This window comes from Haplochromis burtoni, unplaced genomic scaffold (assembly GCF_018398535.1).
Source record: "Haplochromis burtoni strain Fernald_Lab_line unplaced genomic scaffold, NCSU_Asbu1 Contig_6, whole genome shotgun sequence".
NCBI classification, from domain to species: Eukaryota; Metazoa; Chordata; class Actinopteri; order Cichliformes; family Cichlidae; genus Haplochromis; species Haplochromis burtoni.
In genome coordinates this window covers 3,585,572-3,604,199 of record NW_024582367.1, presented here as the reverse complement: position 1 = coordinate 3,604,199, position 18,628 = coordinate 3,585,572, and the positions used below count along the sequence as shown (strand labels likewise).

The 18,628-nt window shown below is 36.2% G+C and overlaps 3 protein-coding genes and 1 pseudogene across 3 annotated transcripts; 2 read left to right on the top strand and 2 right to left on the bottom strand.

Moving 5' to 3' along the window:
* Positions 1 to 5: 5 nt before the first annotated feature.
* LOC102308112 (interferon a3-like) lies at positions 6 to 1,013 on the bottom strand. Its single transcript, XM_042222876.1, has 5 exons — positions 882 to 1,013; positions 695 to 778; positions 377 to 546; positions 215 to 284; positions 6 to 104 (listed from the first exon to the last, which is right to left on the bottom strand). The coding sequence occupies exons 1-5, from the start codon at positions 1,011 to 1,013 to the stop codon at positions 6 to 8; spliced, it is 555 nt and encodes a 184-aa protein (XP_042078810.1).
* Positions 1,014 to 6,429: 5,416 nt separating this feature from the next.
* Positions 6,430 to 7,236, top strand: LOC102308434 (annotated as a pseudogene).
* A 6,137-nt stretch (positions 7,237 to 13,373) lies between these two features.
* LOC102290239 (interferon a3) lies at positions 13,374 to 14,388 on the top strand. Its single transcript, XM_005913610.2, has 5 exons — positions 13,374 to 13,507; positions 13,608 to 13,691; positions 13,835 to 13,984; positions 14,083 to 14,166; positions 14,277 to 14,388. Exons 1-5 carry the CDS (start codon positions 13,376 to 13,378, stop codon positions 14,373 to 14,375), a joined length of 549 nt encoding a protein of 182 aa, XP_005913672.1. The 5' UTR covers positions 13,374 to 13,375; the 3' UTR covers positions 14,376 to 14,388.
* Positions 14,389 to 16,913: 2,525 nt separating this feature from the next.
* LOC102308741 (interferon a3-like) lies at positions 16,914 to 18,232 on the bottom strand. The gene is made up of 5 exons (XM_005913870.1): positions 18,080 to 18,232; positions 17,895 to 17,978; positions 17,349 to 17,498; positions 17,107 to 17,178; positions 16,914 to 17,012 (listed from the first exon to the last, which is right to left on the bottom strand). Exons 1-5 carry the CDS (start codon positions 18,230 to 18,232, stop codon positions 16,914 to 16,916), a joined length of 558 nt encoding a protein of 185 aa, XP_005913932.1.
* Between the last annotated feature and the right edge of the window lie 396 nt (positions 18,233 to 18,628).

The following is an 18,628-nucleotide window of genomic DNA, read 5'->3' as shown; positions in this document are numbered from 1 at the left end:
AGGTTTTATTGGGCCGTGTGCAGAGATGAAGCCAGCTGTTCTGCTCTCATTAGATGGGCTTTGGTTTCTTTCCTGATCACCTCCCAGGCTTCAGCACTGTGACCCTACAGAAATACCAATATTAGTATTCTTATTGTTATTGAAACAAGTTATTATATCTATTTATTTTAAGGATGATCTAAAACCCAAATTAATGAGAATGATGTGATCTTACCATTTCCTTTAGGATATGATGTGAGAGTCTCTTAAAGTACATGTGCAGCTTTGTGGTTTTCTTCTTGTGACTGTGGCTCCCAATCTAATTTAATTACAAGCAAAATGACAATTAAGAATATGTCATGTCATGTAAAGTATCATATTCGAATGTAATAAAAACCTAACTGAAAGTGAACTTACACAGGAGCGAAGCTCTTCAGCCTGTTTGCTGACAATATTGAGCAAGTTCCTCACTGTGCTGTCCTCCCATGATGCAGAGCTGTGATCCTCCTCAAACAGGGCAGCCACCTCCTCTAGAATCTGAACTGTGAAAGCCAGTTTATCCTCAACCTAGCAGGAGAGCAATCAAATATAATTTACTCACAGGACTGTCTCTGAAAAGAAAATTACGTTTCTAAGTTAAAACTGAAGTTGGCTTACTTTAAAGAGTAGTCTGGGATATTACAGGATTAAATCAGAAAAACCGAGATTTACTTACTGATGATTTGGACACCTGGTGGTACAGGTGATTAGGGAAGGCCACGGTGACCTCCACTTCAGTGATGTTAGTGGAATTATTAGCCTGCATCACACACAGAAGCACATGGAGTGTTTCAGTAAACAGGCACTAAATTTACGCACATTAAAATTTTTTTTAGCATAAATATTAAAAGACGCGCACTCACCATGGCATCAAGTAGATTCAGAGTCTCTTCGTTGTGCTGTTTGAATTTATGATCCATCCATCTGCAGCTCAACGAGGAGCCTGCAGTGACCAGACCGAGAAACAGGCAAGCAAAGAAAACCCTGCTGATCATTTTCCAAAAGGTATTAACTGCTCTTGTATGATGCAAACTCAAATGTCTCCTGGTGTTCTGATGTAGACCAGTAACGCCGGATTTATAGCAGAAAAAACGGAAAAAGGAAAACACCTGTGGCTTTCATTACATCATGCAGGTAAGTGACACATTTCAGAATTTGTATTTATATTGTAATTTATACATTTCAAACATCCTAAACTATTAATAAAGATTCATTTACTTATAATTACTATTAATTTAGTTATAACGCCTACTGTTAAGAAATGCATTTTATTTATAATCACTGAAATGCTTTACCTTCTCTCTGTTTATATCGAGACCTAACATGTAACAAATCAAATTTTTAAACTTATTGTTGGATACTTGACTTAAATATATTTAACACAAAATATATTAAGCATTTAAGCTCATTTATATTTTACTCTATTTATTTAATATTTACTCTGTTTATTTAATAATAAATTATTTCATTGACTTTTATGTAATGATTTTTTTCCCCAAGGAATTCTTTCCATACAGACACGACGTTTTCGGTAGTATATAATGCGGATTTTCTTCATTTTCGAATTATCTAATTAACTACCTAAACACGTAAAACTGTTAATTACGCAGCACGTGAAGCTGTAGATCTAATTGCACCATATCCACAGTGCCACAAAGTTCCTGTATAAAGAAACTGAAAGTGATTTCGTGACCCAGCGCCTGCGCTATGTCGCGCATTCTGAGTAATATTTAACCTTCTGGGAATTTAGAGTGAGAAGCAGGTAACCTGGAGAAGAGGATTCACCCTTACATTTTAATGTGGCAACCTGAGCAGATTTGAATCCTGATTTTTTTTTTTAAATCACTGTTTAAACTATGAAGGAATGCGACTTTTTTTTTAGATTTTTATTCTTCCAAGCCAAAACCCTATACGTCATCACTGCTTGGTGTTGTAATTGACTGTATCTAATTTTACAGAAATAATCTTCTTAGCTTTGTATTGGCAGCTAATTTCCCAATAATACATATGAGAGTTTAAACAATTCAAATTATGCCATCAGTCATGAGTTGTGTTTGTCGTCATTCTTTTTTAAGGTATTTGGTTACCTGTGTTCCTGCTTGAAGCCATTATAATGATGTAAAATAATCTTTATCAATGGTTATTTTTTTTTAGCAAATTCTAAATATTTTTAGATCATTTTATTAAATCACTAGGAGACGTTCAGTTTACTCATATAAAGGCAATTTATGCATTTTCAAAAATTCATAAACAGGATTTTCTTTGTTTGTCTGTTTCTCAGTCTCTTCACTGGGGCCTACATGAGCTCTCATAGAGCCACAGACAGGGTATAGGTAGCAAATCTATCACAGGGCAGACAACCATTAACACATGCATTCACAACTATAGCCAATAATTGGCAGTCAGCCTAAAGAATGCATTTCTTTGTGGAAGGAAACCTCAAGCATTGGAAGAACAGAAAAACCCAACACAGAAAGCCCCCAGCCTTTTTGCTGTGACTCAGTAACAATAACCACAACACCACCACGCTGCCCTTTTTAATTTGCTTCTCTTTTTTCATATTTAAATGCAAATTTCTGTCAGATAAAAATCACTTCAATAGACCTGGATACAGAATGGTAGGTGTGTGGCAAGAAAAGCCCCCTGCTGCAGAGGGATGCAGGTTTAAAGACTTTCGTTTTGGAGCTTTTATAAACAGGTGCACACTTAAGTGCATCAAATGGACCTCGGAAAATTCTCCAAAAACAAGGCACTGAAGTGTCTTGTATCGCCTTGCAAACTTTAAATACAAAAATGAAATTATACAAATGTCTCTTTTAAGTCAAACTGCCTCTTTCTGTCATCTGTCCTGATATAAAAACAATTTTTATGCCATTTTTACCATCTCCGATCCATCCTGGCTACCTGCAGCAAGTCACATCAAGATGCAGAATACTGTCAGCTTCAACACTGTCTGCATTTTTGATAAACCTGCATAGATTAGCTAAGCTGACAGAATTTAATCTTAACTTTAATTATTGTTGCCAGGCTGGAGTCACTTCCTTTTACCATTTGAGGGACTCACAGTCAAAAGTCTAAAATGCAGTTGCATGCACAAATAACAGTGGATGACCTTATTACATTATACAAACTAGAGGATTATATACAAAACAATAGAAAGACAACATTGGAGAGCAAAGTGCTTGGAAGCAGTGCGAAGCAGTTCAGTGTTTAAATATTAAACATGTTAGTTTTATTGTAACGAACAGGTACAAGTGTAATCAAAATATTAAAGTTCTGATAAGATGATAAGCTTCGACTTTTAAGTTCATCAGCTTTTTCGGGTTTACAGTAGTTGGCATTAAGAGTAAAAATGTTGAAACTGAACTGCAAACGAGCATAAAAACTCCTATTTAAAGACCTTGAGTAAATCATTTATTACTTGTAGACTTGACTATGTATTGACATAGTATATTGGAATGAGCAACACTGATATCCCAAGACGCTTCTAGATGCTGGCAGCATGTGCTTAGAATATAGAAAGAATATCATAAAAATATTTGCTCAGTATAAATTAAAAGAAAAATTAATATGTTGATCAGCATTAATAAATCAAAAATCAACATAGCAATAATACATACATACACAAACAATTTAATAAAAAATAATAATAACTATAGATATAAATAGAGAATCGAATAAATTAAAACAGCGTTCATGTCACAGACATGATAACAGACAGGTTTTAGTTGGTACTGTGCAGAGATGAAACCAGCTTGTCTGCTCTTACTAGATGGCCTTTGGTTTCATTCCTGATCACCTCCAAGGTTTCAGCACTGTGACCCTACAGACACAACAATATGATCGTAGTTATTATTAATATATTCTGGAATACTTAATACCTAAATATTAATTCTAAGTAAACATAAATCATAAGGTCTAAAAAACTTGCAAAGAAAAGCGTCTGGACTTCTTTAAGTTGCTTGAAGACGTTTCACCTCTCATCCAAGAAGCTTCTTCAGTTCTAGGGTCAATTGGTGAAGAGTCCCAGATTTAACCCTGTGGGAGTTTACCCCCCAAAAGGGAAAAAAGGACCCCCTAATGATCCACTACCTAATCACATGAGCCAAGGTGTGAAAACGGGTGTAGGTCACAATCAGCCAAGGTTTCAGGGGAGCTCATTGTAAAACCTGGCCCCACCCTATCATGTGATTTCCTAAGGTCAAATGGCCCAGGATGTGAGTGAGCGTTAAGGCGTCTGGGAAGGATCTCAAAACTGGATTATAGATGGCAGACAGTTGGTGTCGTAAACCACCGCCTCTGTTCAAAGATGGTCACTCACAGTGGACATAGATGCCCTCTTTTACTCCTCTTTCAAACCATCTACATTCCAAAATGTGAACATTGGCAACCTCCACTGGACAAAGGTCTAAAGGACAAAGGTCACTCTTTCGAGGATGCCAGTGTTCACATATAACTGAAGCAGGTGCACGGCCAGAATTTTTTTTTTTAGAGGTGGCCATATGGGGGCCACGAAAAATATATGAGTGGTACACCAAAAACAGAACAGCGTAGGGGCACAGCAGAGGGGAGGGGGTGACGACGGGAAATTGTGAGAGACATACAAAGTAACACAATATGGTTGACAAAAAATGCATATCAAAGAATAAACAAGTTAATGTTTCTACTTATTGTCGAGTGTCATCCTGTCTTGTGCTCACGTTTATTAAAATTATTACCTACATAGCTACATAGGACAGTCTTACCAAGGGAACCAGCCATGGAATTTTTGAAATTTTTGGCTACTTGATTTAATTCTATCTAAGGCAGGATATTTGTGCTATTGCCCATTTATATATTTACTTAATTTCTTTCATACTAATTTATTTCTGTGATTTTCAGTGATGGTCTTGTTTTCCCAGGAATTCTCTGCGTACAAGCAACGTTTTCGATCTGCACACTGACCAACGCGGTATTTTTCTACTGTCCAAATGAGCGATTTAATTACTTAAACGGAAAATCACCCAATATGTAAAGCTGCAGGTCTAATTGCACAGTAGGTATCTGTTGTGCCAGAAATGGGAAGTTCAAACATAAAGAAACTGAAAGTTAGTGAATGTGCGCGTGTACTGTTGCTATCATTCTTAAGAATCGACCTTTGATATTTCACCTTCTGAGGATTTAGAGTGATGAGTAGGTAACCTAGGAGTTCACCTTTACATTATAATGGGAAAATCTGAGCAGATTTTAACCCTGAAATGGAAACAAAACTTGCGCATTGTTCAAAGTTTACATCAGGGCTGCCCAATCCCGGTCCTCGAGAGCTACTATCCTGCAGCTTTTAGATGCATCCCTACTCCAACACAGCTGAATCAAATGGTTTGATTACCTCTTCAGCATGCCATCGTATTTGGCAAAGGCCTGATAACAAGCCATTCATTTGATTGTGTGGGAACAAGGATGCATCTAAAAGCTGCAGGACGGTAGCTCTCGAGGACCGGGATTGGGCAACCCTGGTTTACATTATCAAGGAACGCGTCTTTGTTTAGAGTCTTATTCTTCATCTTCCAAGAAAAAAACCTATATATGTGCATTGCTTGGTGTTTGTAATTTAGCACTCATTTAAGGCATCTAATTTGTCAGAAATTATCTTCTGAGCTTTGTGCTGGAAACTCAGCCCATACATGTTTTCAATATCGAACATCAAATAACTCAAATTACACCATCAGTTGTGAGTTTTAATTGTGATTTTTTTTTTTTTTTTTTTAGGTATTCAGTTACACATGTCGATTGCCTGTAACCATTATAATGATGGCAATTAATCCTCAGTGTTTAAATTTTTGTTTGTCCTAACATTTGGGATATTTTATTTCCTTATGATACAAATTAAAATCCGTAATGTTCTCTGCATAGTGAAAGCCGTCATTCACCTTCGGGATTCACACAGCAGGTTATTTTGATTTGATTTGATTTTTATTGATTAGCATTCAAATATCTCAGTGAAAACAGAACAAAGATCTACCACAAAGCAAGAAAGCATGAGACAAGGCTAATCAAAAGGTATTGGCTGAAGCATTTGCTTATTACGCCAACCCTTTTCACAAAATATCTTTTTGCATGCAGCTCGAAGCAAATAATAAAACAAAGCAAAAACCAAACAAACAAACAAACAAAAAAAACTTTCCACCTTAGATAAGTAACTACATCAAAGCAAAAGAATCAAGAGGGGTTTTTGGGGGGGGAGGGGTTGGAAAAAAATGGAAATGGAAAGCTATAAACGCAGCATTTCAGGTATTCTCCATCAGAACAAGAGGAAGCTCTTGCTTCATGCAAAAGCAATTACTACCTTTTGAAAAAATGATGATGAGGATTTTCTTTGCTTGCCTGTTTCTCGCTTTGTTCACTGCAGGCTCCTCGTTGAGCTGCAAATGTATGGATCATAAATTCAGACAGCACAACGAAGAGACTCTGAATCTACTTGATACCATGGTGAGTGCACATCTTTTAATATTCAGTCTAAATATTTAAAAGTGTACTGACTGTAATTTAGTTATTTAAACGTAGTGCCTGTTAACTCAAACATGATATGTCTCTGTGTGTTTCAGGCTAATAACTACACTAACACCACTGAAGTGGAGGTCACTGGTCTTCCCTAATCACCTGTACCACCAGGTGTCCATATCATCAGTAAGTGAACCTCAGCTTTGACTTAATTAATTAATCAACGTATTTATTTATTTTCAGAGACAGTCATGTGAATACATAATCTGTGATTGCTCTCCTTCCAGGCTGAGGATAAACTGGCTTTCACAGTTCAGATTCTGGAGGAGGTGGCTGCCCTGTTTGAGGAGGATCACAGCGCTGCATCATGGGAGGACAGCACAGTGAGGAACTTTCTCAATATTGTCAACAAACAGGCCGAAGAGCTTCACTCCTGTTTAAGTTCACTTTCAGTAACACCACTACTGAGATAACTGAGATCAATTATACTGCTTACATGGCTAAAACATATATTTAAATGACCATTTTTCCTTATTTAGAATGGGAGCCACAGTCACAAGAAGAAGAACTCACAGCTGTATTTCAAAAGACTTTCAGATGATGTCCTAAAGAAGAAGGTACGTCTTTAATGTTTTGACCAATTCTTTAATTAAACACCTCTGGCATGTTTTAATAGTGATAATGTTGTTGTGTCTGTAGGGTCACAGTGCAGAACCGTGGGAGGTGATCAGGAGGTGATCATTAGCCCATCTATTAAGAGCAGAACCGCTGGTTTCATCTCTGCACACTGCCAACTAAAATCTCTGTCACATAAAGAATATAGAATTTATTGCCTTTATTTATTTATTTATCCATTGATTTTATGTATTAGTTGATAGGATTTGTATCTATTTTCAAATATGACCAACTGAAACTAACATTTTCTATAAATGTTTTGTCTGGAATTCAATAAAAAATAACTCTTATTTCAAATTAAATGTTTTCATTATTTTGATTCCTGGAAAACAAAATAACACAAAAGAATTTAAAATGTGTTTTTAATTTATATAGGTGTGTCCTTTGTAAAGAAGAGAGGAACCTGAGAGTCTTACTTCTAGTCTAGAGCAGTTTCTTTGTAGCTTCACACTGGTTTCAGTCTTCTCTGACTGACTGATCCTTTTCTATTGGCACTGATGGTTATTTTGCTTTGTTAGCCCCTCACACCTGTTGTGTACCTCAATTTCAAGATGTTCACTATATACTCTACCTTTTGGGTATATTTTTAATTAATTTTATGGTGATGATGATGATAATAAAATGAAACCTAACCCGTGCATTCCTTTACTGTGAGATGAAATCACAAGCATGGGAAGAACACCAAACCTTACTCAGAAGGACCATAGCTGGCCAGTGGATTCAAATTGGCCATCATTGTTGTGAGTCAACACATCTGCTTTGGATTTTGTTGGTCCAGGCAATAGGCATTATGAATAACTACAGAACCATGCTGCCCTTTTTTCCCCCTTAAATTAGAATTCAAATTCAAGGTTCAAATCAAATCTGTTCTTCTTATTGTTTTCAAAAGTTGTCTTTTTTTGTTTTGTTTTATGGAATTATTGCTATTGGTTGCTGGAAAACAAGTGTAAAAAAGAAAAGCCTTGAACTACTTGCAATATGAGAAATGTGGCTCAATCACTTACAATTCAGAATTCACAGGTTGCTAATGACCTTTCCAAAAAACATCTTGGAGTGAGGTTTTCCAGTTAAGCAGACAATATTCACAGCCACATCTTTAGCATAAAGGCATTTCTAAAGGCCCAAGTGTACTGTTGCTGCTGTCCTTGCAAACATCACAGAAGGAAGTCATGAAAGGCTCATTATTCCGCATTTCTATTAAAAAGCTACACCGAATGTCTGATGGAGTTTGCTACTACTAAAGTTGGTTCTTGAAGTTACTTGCAATTATTCACGTTTTCAATCCCGTTTGTCACTGAATTATTAGATTTTCAACCAGACATAATTCAATATAAGGTTACACAATATATATCAGAAAAACAACAACATAAAAATGTATTTTTTTTCATGTAAAAAAATCAAAGTTATGGTTAATATTTAATAAGCCTTCAATTTATGAAAGCGATGACAAACAGCTTGAAATATCTAAACTACTGCATTTCAACAGTTTGTCTGCATGATTGCAGAGGATCTTCAAAGGCATTAAACCTTCAACATAAATAAAAAAAAATTTGGTTAAATGTTGCACAGCATTCATAAAATCTGTATTAAAATAGCTGTGGCTGGGTGTGGTTTGTGGCGCGGCTGCATGGGAGGCTGACACACATTGGAGCTCATCACGCCTGCCCCGGAAAAAAACGTGCTGGCACCTGAGGTTGTTGTGGTGTGTGTGGGGTTGTAGCTGAAAAGTTGCAACTGAGTGTCGTAATAACCAGCAACCAAATAAAACTGTTAAAAGAGTGAACAATGTAGTCGGTCCGGGTCCAACTATTTTTGTAGTTTCTGTATTAAAAGAGCAGATCTGTCTTGGTGAATGATCAAATATTTCTACACTAAACACTCACCATGTTTTAGACATTTTTTTCTACTCATTATAAATAACTGCAACACCTTTTTGCTTCTTTTTGCAGCAGTCTTCCCAAATCTTCCCATTAAAATGTGAAGGAGAATCCCCTTCTTTGGCTTACCTACTTCTAAAACTACATCCTAGAGAGGCAAATATCACTGATCGATTCCTATGAATGATCGTGACAGTGCAGTTACTCAGTCACTAACTCACTTTCAGTTTCTTCATACAGAAACTTCCTGTTTATGGCTCTATGGATACTATGCTTTTAGACCTCCAGGTTTTTCTATTACATAGTTCTCTATTTTACACGCCTGGTAATTAAGTTGGTAATTTGAACAATAGGAAAATACCACATTGCTAATTGTACATATCAAATCACCTGTACCCCCACAGAGTCATGCCAAAAAAATAATAATACTGAAATAAATGAAATTTAATAATAAATATATAAATGCCCAATACTACAAATGTTCTGTAATATTAAATCAAGCAGTCAATAATTGTTTTTGATTTGATTGTTTTAATTTGTTTGATGTAAAGTCACCATATAAACACTTTATTTCTTTTATCAAGCTAACACATATACAGCCTATGATAAACAAAATAGTCAGTTATGAGTTGTATTTTTTGTCATGCTTTTTTTTGGTCTTTTCTAGATCTTCAGGTACATATGTTTCTTTTTTTATCATTCTGATATTTTACCATGTTCTCCATTCTTTTGTGTAATTATAGATTTAAAGCCAACATTTAACAATCTGCTCCATTAGAACACCAGGACACCTGAGGGTTTGCTTCATACAAAAGCAGTTTATAGCTTCTGAAAAAGCGATCAGCAGGATTGTCTTTGCTTGCCTGTTTCTCGCTCTGTCCACTGAAGGCTCCTCGCTAAGCTGCAGATGGGTGGATCATAAATTCAGACAGAACAATGAAGAAACTCTAATTCTACTTGATACCATGGTGACTGTTTTACTATTGTTGTGTTTTACGTTTCAGTTTTGCTAAAGACTTTTTCAAAAGCCTCTTGGAGGGAGGTTTTACATGTTGTCAGAACAGACTTGTGTGAACCATGCTATGATCATGTCTTTTACTGCTCTATAGAAAAACAAAAAGCTGGAAACGGCCGCAAAGTCGTTGAAACATCACAGTGGGAAATCATGAAAGACGTTAAAAGCAACCAAAGGGCAAACAGCAAGAAAAGGTTCTATTGATTAAAAGGTCAAAGTAGGTCAAAATTTCCCCCCTTATTGTACAGCAAATGTCTGATGGCATTTACTGGTTCTTGAAGTCACTTGGTTCTCAAGTTTTTTTTTCACGTTTTCCAGCATGTTTGCTGTTGGATTATTACAGTCTTGACCAGACATAATTTAATGAATAATTATAATAAATAAAAAATTACACACAACGTACTTTAGAAACAAAAAAACAAAGTAGAACCAAAGTTTAATATTTAATAACCCTTCAGAAAGCTTAAATATTAAGTATTAAATAATTATATCAACTGTTAAGTTTAATACATATTTATAATTATGTATATCTGTTAGCCCACACAGAGGAAAAAAAGAATCATTTATCCAAGCAGCTTGTAAATGAAAAAAAAAACAAGAATATATTACAAAATTATAAGCTAAATGAAAAAATCCTTCTTGTAAGAATTAGAATAATGTAGATTTTTTTTCTTCAGATCATCATCTGTGAGTTTCTTGAAATGCATTTCTTTCTTCAAACACAGCTGTGTTATTATTCTCTGGCTCTCTTCCTCACCATGCCTTTTAATTTGTAATTTTGTAAAAGTCTCAAAGGATGTTAATCTTCCCATGTTGCCACAAGTTTCACATATTCTAGGTAAAAGAAGGTGAAATATCACTGGCCGGTTCCTTTGAATGAATGCTGAATGGCAACAGTTGCAGAACCACAAAGCCACTTTTTATCGCTTCCTTTTTATGTCTCGTGTGGATACTGTGCAGTTTCATTTATTTATGAAGTATTAGTTTTCCACACAAGCAACTGAGTAATCATAAAAAAATCACATAGGTCAGCGTACAGTAAAGGGTTGTGCCCTAGTGGAAAAGTACCCAGGAATAAGAAAACAATTAACCAAACCAAACCATTAACAATCTGTGGAAATAATTCATGTGTAAATGCACAATACCCAAATTCAGCAGCTAACAAATCATTTTAATTGTATAATAGTCTAAATGTAATAAAGTTGGAATGATATTGTTGTAACACATTATATTTTTTTATACCAAAACACAAGCTATTCCAGTGATAAAATCTGAAACTTTGAATTTATAATAAAAAGCTACTAAAGCTACTCAATGCCATCTAATAAGTTGGATTTTTGTTTAGTTTAAATATTTCAATATTGTGTTTGATGCTTTAAACACTTGATGAGTTTAATGCAGGATAACTGAACCAACACCACTGAAGTGGAGGAAAATATACCCTTCCCCAATCATCTGTACCGTCAGGCGTCCCCAGCTTTTACTTCTAAACCTACTTCTCTTCTTCTTCTTCTTCTTCTTCTTCTTCTTCTTCTTCTTCTTCTTTTTTTTTTTTTTTTTAAACAAAATCACTGGATGTAATAAATACATTGACCTTTCCTTTTAAAAATTTCCTGAGCAGTGGTGTAAAAGTATCTGTTAGGTAGTCTGTGATTGTTCTTCCAGGCTGCAGGATTAACTGGATTTCGAATGCAATTCTCGAACTCACAAACTAATTTCTCATCATTGCTTAGCACACAAACTGACACAGGTTAACGTGACCACACAAGCAGAAGTTTAGATCGACTTTATTTTAAATCAGTATATAATAAAAGGAATAAAAAACGAGTTAATTAAAGAAACTAAAAATGACGCTTTAAGTAATATAGGATCATAATGTAGTGGAAACGGTAAATTGACCTAACCTGAAATTTCGAGATCTGCTCCAGTGATCTAAACGAGTGTGATCTGGCATATTGGTGCAATAAGTCCGTCAGATGAAGAAGAGTTACTCTTCTTAAGGGTTACTTAAATGTTTAAAAATGAGCTACAAAATTCACAAATGCTAATATTTTATTAATTCGTTAATATATGTACCAGTGAATATATGCTCACATTTGCATGACATCAGAACCACCTGCACTGGGGTATTAGTGTTGTTCATTCCAATATACAGTGAATTGCTTAATCAAATCTACAGGCGATAAATTACACAGGGTCTTCAAAATGAGAGTTTTTATGCTTTTTATAGTGGTCACAATTCAAGCTAGTCCGTATTTGTCCTGTACCGGTCCAGAAAATTTTGAAAATCGAAATTTTGGTTTCAGTCAGGGTTACTGATCTCGTGTCTGCCTATACAATAGTAGTTTCTTTATTCATTATTTCTCAATTGAGATGAAAACATGGGCTAATCTTCCGATTAAGACGTGAAGCAGTTTTCCGTAGGTTACCTGGTTCACACAGGGAAGCCACAGGTTCAAGATAAAACAAGGCGAAATGTCACTCATCGGTTCGCGTTACGACACATTCCGCACAGTCATCAAGCCACTTTCAGTTTCTGAAAGTAAGAACTTCCCTTTTATAGCACACATGGACACTGTGCAATAGACCTGGAGCGTTAGGTAAAAGAAGCAACTGAGTAATTCCAACTGTGAAAAAAATACATTGTTCGTTGTTCAAACCGAAAACACTGTGTGCTGTGTGAAAAAAGATGCCGAAAAAAGGAAGAAAGAAAAAAAACACAAACAAGTAATGCAAATTGATGAAATGTGCAGTACCAGCTTTTATTATAAATTACACAGATTTAAGTAAGGTGGCCGTTAATGAAATCTCATTGTATTTAATTATTTTTATTTTCGGGGTGTAAACTGGCGCTAAAATCGAGATAAATATTCAAGGAAGACGTAAATTTTTTCATATCACAACTTAACTATTTCAGAAACATGTAGAGGTAGCCTAATGGGGGGAAAAAATCAGCTGTGAGATGTGTTTCTTGTTTTGTGTTTCACGTATTTAAGTTCATGTATTTATGTTTGGCAGGTAACTCGTAGTGACGTAAATTACTAAATTAACGAGGGTGATACCTTAGCTTTTTAAAAATGCTGCCTATTCTCCACTGTGGAATATTTTCTTTGATTTGGATGCAAATTCTAATCTGAGATTTCCGACATTACAGCCTGTTGTACGTTGAGGCCTCAACCCGCTCACCTGCGGGTTTCCCAGGTATGGAAAATGAAATATGTTCGCTCTGCTATAAATGCAGCGCTGCAGGTCTGCTCCATCAGACATCCGAGAGTTCGCTTCATACAAAGGAAGTTTATACCTTTAAAAAATGATGAACAGGATTCTATTTGCTTGCCTGTTTCTCGCTCTGTCCACTGAAAGCTCCTCGCTAAGCTGCAGATGGATGGATCATAAATTCAGACAGCACAACGAAGAAACTCTGAATCTAATTGATACCATGGTGAGTGTTTTAATGCTTTAATATTAGTTAATTTGTCATTTTTCGTGAAAGAATTATTTCAATTTAGCATCTGATGACTAAAACACTCAATGTGTTTCAGGCTAAAAACTCCACTAACACCACTGAAGTGGAGGTCACTGTGCCCTTCCCTAATCACCTGTACCACCAGGTGTCCAAATCATCAGTAAGTGAACCTCAGCTTTGACTCACTGAAAGAAAACCCCATAATTCTCGTTTAGGGTAGATTCATTTTGTCTTTTAAACCCACTCTTACTATTGTTAAAGCATTTCTAAAGTGGTCTGTGTTTGATCTTCTTCTTCTTCCAGGTTGAGGATAAACTGGCTTTCACTGTTCAGATTCTGGAGGAGGTGGCTGCCCTGTTTGAGGAGGATCACAGCTCTGCATCATGGGAGGACAGCACAGTGAGGAACTTGCTCAATATTGTCAACAAACAGGCTGAAGAGCTTCGCTCCTGTGTAAGTTCACTTTCAGTTAGGTTTTTATTACATTCGAATATGATACTTTACATGACATGACATATTCTTAATTGTCATTTTGCTTGTAATTAAATTAGATTGGGAGCCACAGTCACAAGAAGAAAACCACAAAGCTGCACATGTACTTTAAGAGACTCTCACATCATATCCTAAAGGAAATGGTAAGATCACATCATTCTCATTAATTTGGGGTTTAGATCATCCTTAAGATAAATAGATATAATAACTTGTTTCAATAACAATAAGAATACTAATATTGGTATTTCTGTAGGGTCACAGTGCTGAAGCCTGGGAGGTGATCAGGAAAGAAACCAAAGCCCATCTAATGAGAGCAGAACAGCTGGCTTCATCTCTGCACACGGCCCACTAAAACCTGTCTCTTGTCATGTCTGTAATGACGGCTGTGTTAATTTAATTGCTTGTCTATTTATTTAATTTGTTTATTTATTTACTTTGTTATTTGTATATTTTTGTTTTGATTGTTTTTCTATGCTGATGAAGATTTAGGAATATTTTTTTATCTTTATAATGAGCAAAATGAACATTTTGTAAAATATATTTTACTAAATAAAAGAATCTATCTTCTTACAAAGTGAATTTATTGTTTATATTACTTTTTAATATCAAAATGGTGAACTTGTAAGTTCCTTTAACCAGATTTCGATTGCAATTAAACTAAAAAATTAAAAACAAAACTCCACAGTGCTTGGAAGTTCACGAAAGTGGTTTGAAAGTGTTCTTTAATGGGTTAAAAGGAAAGCCCATAATCTAAGATGTAACTCTTCTGTCACTTAATCAATAAATTGACACAATTAAGACAGTTATTTCATGATGAAATAAACAAAAACGTGGATAATGTTTTTCAGCCTTTCTGTTTTACATTGATCCAGTTTGGGCCAAATTTTAACTGATGGCCTCACATTTGGAATATTTTGACAGAGAGAGGAGTTCATGGTCTCCTCAGGGACTACAAGTTGTTCACGTCTTATGGCTGCAAAACAAGTCCTCTTGTATCTGTGCTAAAATACTTAATTTCAGATGTGGTGCTGTGAAGTTTACTTTTTGTTAAATAATTATAAATACTGTCGTCTAAGCTTCCACTTAAATTATTTTACAACCTGAAAATGACCAAATTATTTATCCATCCATCCATTCGCTTCCGCTTATCCTTTTTCAGGGTTGCGGGGGGCGCTGGAGCCTATCCCAGCTGTCATAGGGCGAGAGGCGGGGTACACCCTGGACAGGTCGCCAGTCTGTCGTATTTATTTATTCTTTTATTTATTTTTAATGCTCGAATATGGAAAAACTTAGAATTGAAGAAGTATGTACCATTTTTCAGTTCTTTTATGCATGATATAGGTATATTTGTATAGGCATTGTGCTCATGTACTGCATCAGTCTAACTTTTACTTTGTGTGGGGTGGCTGAGGCTCAGGTGGTAGAGCAGATCAGTTACTGATCGGAAGGTTGGTGGTTCGATCCTTGGCTTCCCCAGTCTGCATGCCTTGGGCAAGATACTAACCCTGAGTTGCATTCATCGGAGTATGAATGTGTGTGAATGTAGTTTAGGTTGCACTTGAAGTGCTTGTATGAGTGGGTGTGAATGAGGCATGTTGTATAGAGCGCTTTGAGTACTCCGGGAGAGTAGAAAAGTGCTATATAAGAATCAGTCCATTTACCAGATCAGGGGTGGTACCTCTGAGGTGGCAGTTAGTCGAACCTTGGACAATGCAGTTTACATCCTGATCGTGGAACACTGGACCAGCTCTTTATCCTCTTGAGGATACTTGAGGGTGCATGGGAGTTTGTCCAACCAGTCTACATGGGCTTTGTGGACCCGGAGAAGGCACTCGACCATGTCCCTCAGAGTGTCTTGTGGAAGGTACTTCAGGAGTATGGGCTGTTTGGCCCATTGCTATGGACCACTCAATTCTCATACAACCATTTCAGGAGCTTGGTCCGCATAGCCAGCAATGAGCAATAAGTCAGACTGGTTTCCGGTGGGTGATGGATTCCACCAGGGCCGCCCTTGTCACCGGTTCTGTTCATAATTTGTATTTAGAGAATTTCTAGGTGTAGCCAAGTGGCAGAAGGCTCAGATGTTCTCTGAATCTCAGCTCTGCATTTCGTATATGATGTTGTTCTATTGCCTTCATCGGCTGATGACCTCCAGCTCGCACTGGAATGCTGCACAGCCAAATGTAATGAAGTGAATGAGAATAGCACCTCCAAATCTAAGGCCATGGTGCTCAGCCAGAAAAGGGTGGACTGTCCACTCGTGATCAGGGATGAGTTCCTGCCCCGAGTGGAGGAGTTTAAGTATCTTGGGGTCCTGTTCACGAGTGATGGGAGAAGGGGGAAGGACATTGACAGACAGATCAGTGCTGCGGCTGCTGTACTGGTCCATCAGGGTGAAGAGAGAGCTGAGTGTAAAGGCAAAGCTCTCAGTTGACTCGTCATACTTTATAAACCAAAAGAAACCAAACCAAAGAAAGTCTCTAAAGTGGTCTTGGTGCTCATACTCACTCCACATGAGGTATCAGTACTTCTACTTTCTATGTTGTAAGAGCTTTTGTGAAGAATCAAAACAATCTTTCTATATAAATCTGGACAATGTGTCTAATGTTTGATTGCACTCATTAAAAATAAGTGCAAAACCCTTATTCTTGATATTTCAGGAACAGAAAAATCAACATATTTCTATTTGTGTGATAAGAAAATATTTATTGACTTTAACATATCAAATAATATGTCTAGTTTACATTATGGAAAATTTTCAGAAATCTAATAAATAAATGAATAAATAATACAAAAATAAATACTAGTGTCAATATTATGAATACAATAAATAAATTAAACCAATTAAGAAATACAAATACATTTTAAAAATTTATCCGAAAGACGAGTTTTAGTGGGCATTTCCCAGAGACTCAACCAGAGATCCGCATCGCCTCAGATGTTCTTTTGTTATGTTCCTGATCGTCTCCCAGGCTTCAGCACTGTAACCCTACAGACAAAACAATATTATCATTATTAAAATACCAGCGGTGTAAAATCTGTCATATTGAAATACAGGTTTAGTAAAAATAATGCAAACTTACATTGGCCTTTAGGGTTTCATTTGAGAGACTCGTGAAATGCGACAGCTGTGTCGTGTTGCTGTGGCTTCCAACCTAAATAACCCACAAGGAAAGAACAAAATATATTTGAATACATCATTCACCACTTTAACTTATTCACATTTGTCAGAGACTGATAAAATATATATAATAGAGACTGAATTCATTGTAAAATTTAAAAAAAAATGCAATATCATTGTTCATTGTAATGAAAGTGAGCTTACACAGGAGTTAAGCTCTTCAGCCATTTTGTCGACAATACTGAGAAAGTTCTCCACTGTGTTCTCCTCCCATGGTGCAGAGCTGCGATGCTCCTCAAACAGGGCAAACAGCTCCTTCAGAATCTGAACTATCAAAGCCAGTTTATCCTCATCCTAGAAGAAGAAGAAGAAGAAGATGATGAAGAAGAGATCACTAGGAATACTTCTTTAAAACTTCAAGATGGCTGAATAGTCAAAGAACAAGAATCCACACAGCTATGAGAAATTTCCCAGGGACCGAAAATCTTTGTTTGCACAGGAACAAATGTTTGAAAATAACATTGTTGTGTTTTGTCTTTGAATTATACATTTTTATGCACAGGAGTTATGACAGAGTCGTGATAAGAGACAACTCCCTTGGCTCTGTGGGAGAGAATCCCTTCGACCCTTTCATAGCTGAGCAGTCTATATATAGGTAAAGACAAACTTTTGTGGATTTGCAATCACGACACTTTCCATTCTTTCATTAAAAAAGAAACAACTTTATGTAAAAAGCTGGGGATGACTTACTGTTGCATTGGACTTCTGGTGATACAGTTCATTAGGGAAAGCCACTGTGTGCTCAATTTCAGCATCCTTAGTGGTGTTAGTAATCTGCATCACACACAAAACACGCACACACATCATATCCATGGAACTAATCAAACTATTTAAATCAATACCATGTTAAACATTATGCAAAGAAGTGCACTCACCATCATATCAAGGAAACCCAAAGCTCTCTTGTTGTACACATGGAATTGATCTTTTATTTCGTCTCGATCATTTACAATCCATTTGCAACCTAGCAAAGAGCCCGTACTGTACATCCCGAGAAACAGGCAAGCGATGAAAATCCTGCTGATCATTTTTGAAAAATGTAGAAATTTCCTTAGTGTGAAGCAAATTCTTAGGTCTCCTGGTGTTCTGATGGAGCAAACCTCAGGCGCTTCATTTATAGCAAAGCCCAAGGACACACCTATTTCATTTTCTAATCAGCTGGATAATCGTCTCAAAAGTAAAAACATAGCAGATTTATGTCATCTTTTTGTCATCTTTTTAAGATTTAATATCTGTTCTTTCATTCATAGAGAGTGCAAGATTTCGTTTTCTAACTCTATCAAGTAGAAACTGAAAAACGTGAACCAGAAAAAAGATTTATACCATTATTTTTTTTAGCTTGTGTTTGTGTTTTTTGTTGTTGTTGTTGTTGTTGTTGTTGTTTTTTATGATAATTGTGTCATATAAAGACAGTGTTGTACAAA

What these genes read in the sequence shown, in the direction of transcription:
- LOC102308112 (XM_042222876.1), bottom strand. Translation starts at nt 1,013, where the DNA reads ATGATCAGCAGGGTTTTCTTTGCTTGCCTGTTTCTCGGTCTGGTCACT. An exon ending in GTAAGTTCACTTTCAGTTAG is followed by an intron (nt 285 to 376) that starts GTTTTTATTACA and finishes TGGGAGCCACAG; the next exon opens with TCACAAGAAGAAAACCACAA. An exon ending in ATCATATCCTAAAGGAAATG is followed by an intron (nt 105 to 214) that starts GTAAGATCACAT and finishes GTATTTCTGTAG; the next exon opens with GGTCACAGTGCTGAAGCCTG.
- LOC102290239 (XM_005913610.2), top strand. Translation starts at nt 13,376, where the DNA reads ATGATGAACAGGATTCTATTTGCTTGCCTGTTTCTCGCTCTGTCCACT. An exon ending in CTGAAGAGCTTCGCTCCTGT is followed by an intron (nt 13,985 to 14,082) that starts GTAAGTTCACTT and finishes TAATTAAATTAG; the next exon opens with ATTGGGAGCCACAGTCACAA. An exon ending in ATCATATCCTAAAGGAAATG is followed by an intron (nt 14,167 to 14,276) that starts GTAAGATCACAT and finishes GTATTTCTGTAG; the next exon opens with GGTCACAGTGCTGAAGCCTG.
- LOC102308741 (XM_005913870.1), bottom strand. Translation starts at nt 18,232, where the DNA reads ATGATCAGCAGGATTTTCATCGCTTGCCTGTTTCTCGGGATGTACAGT. An exon ending in TGGGTTTCCTTGATATGATG is followed by an intron (nt 17,979 to 18,079) that starts GTGAGTGCACTT and finishes TGTGTGATGCAG; the next exon opens with ATTACTAACACCACTAAGGA. An exon ending in CTGAAGAGCTTAACTCCTGT is followed by an intron (nt 17,179 to 17,348) that starts GTAAGCTCACTT and finishes TGGGTTATTTAG; the next exon opens with GTTGGAAGCCACAGCAACAC.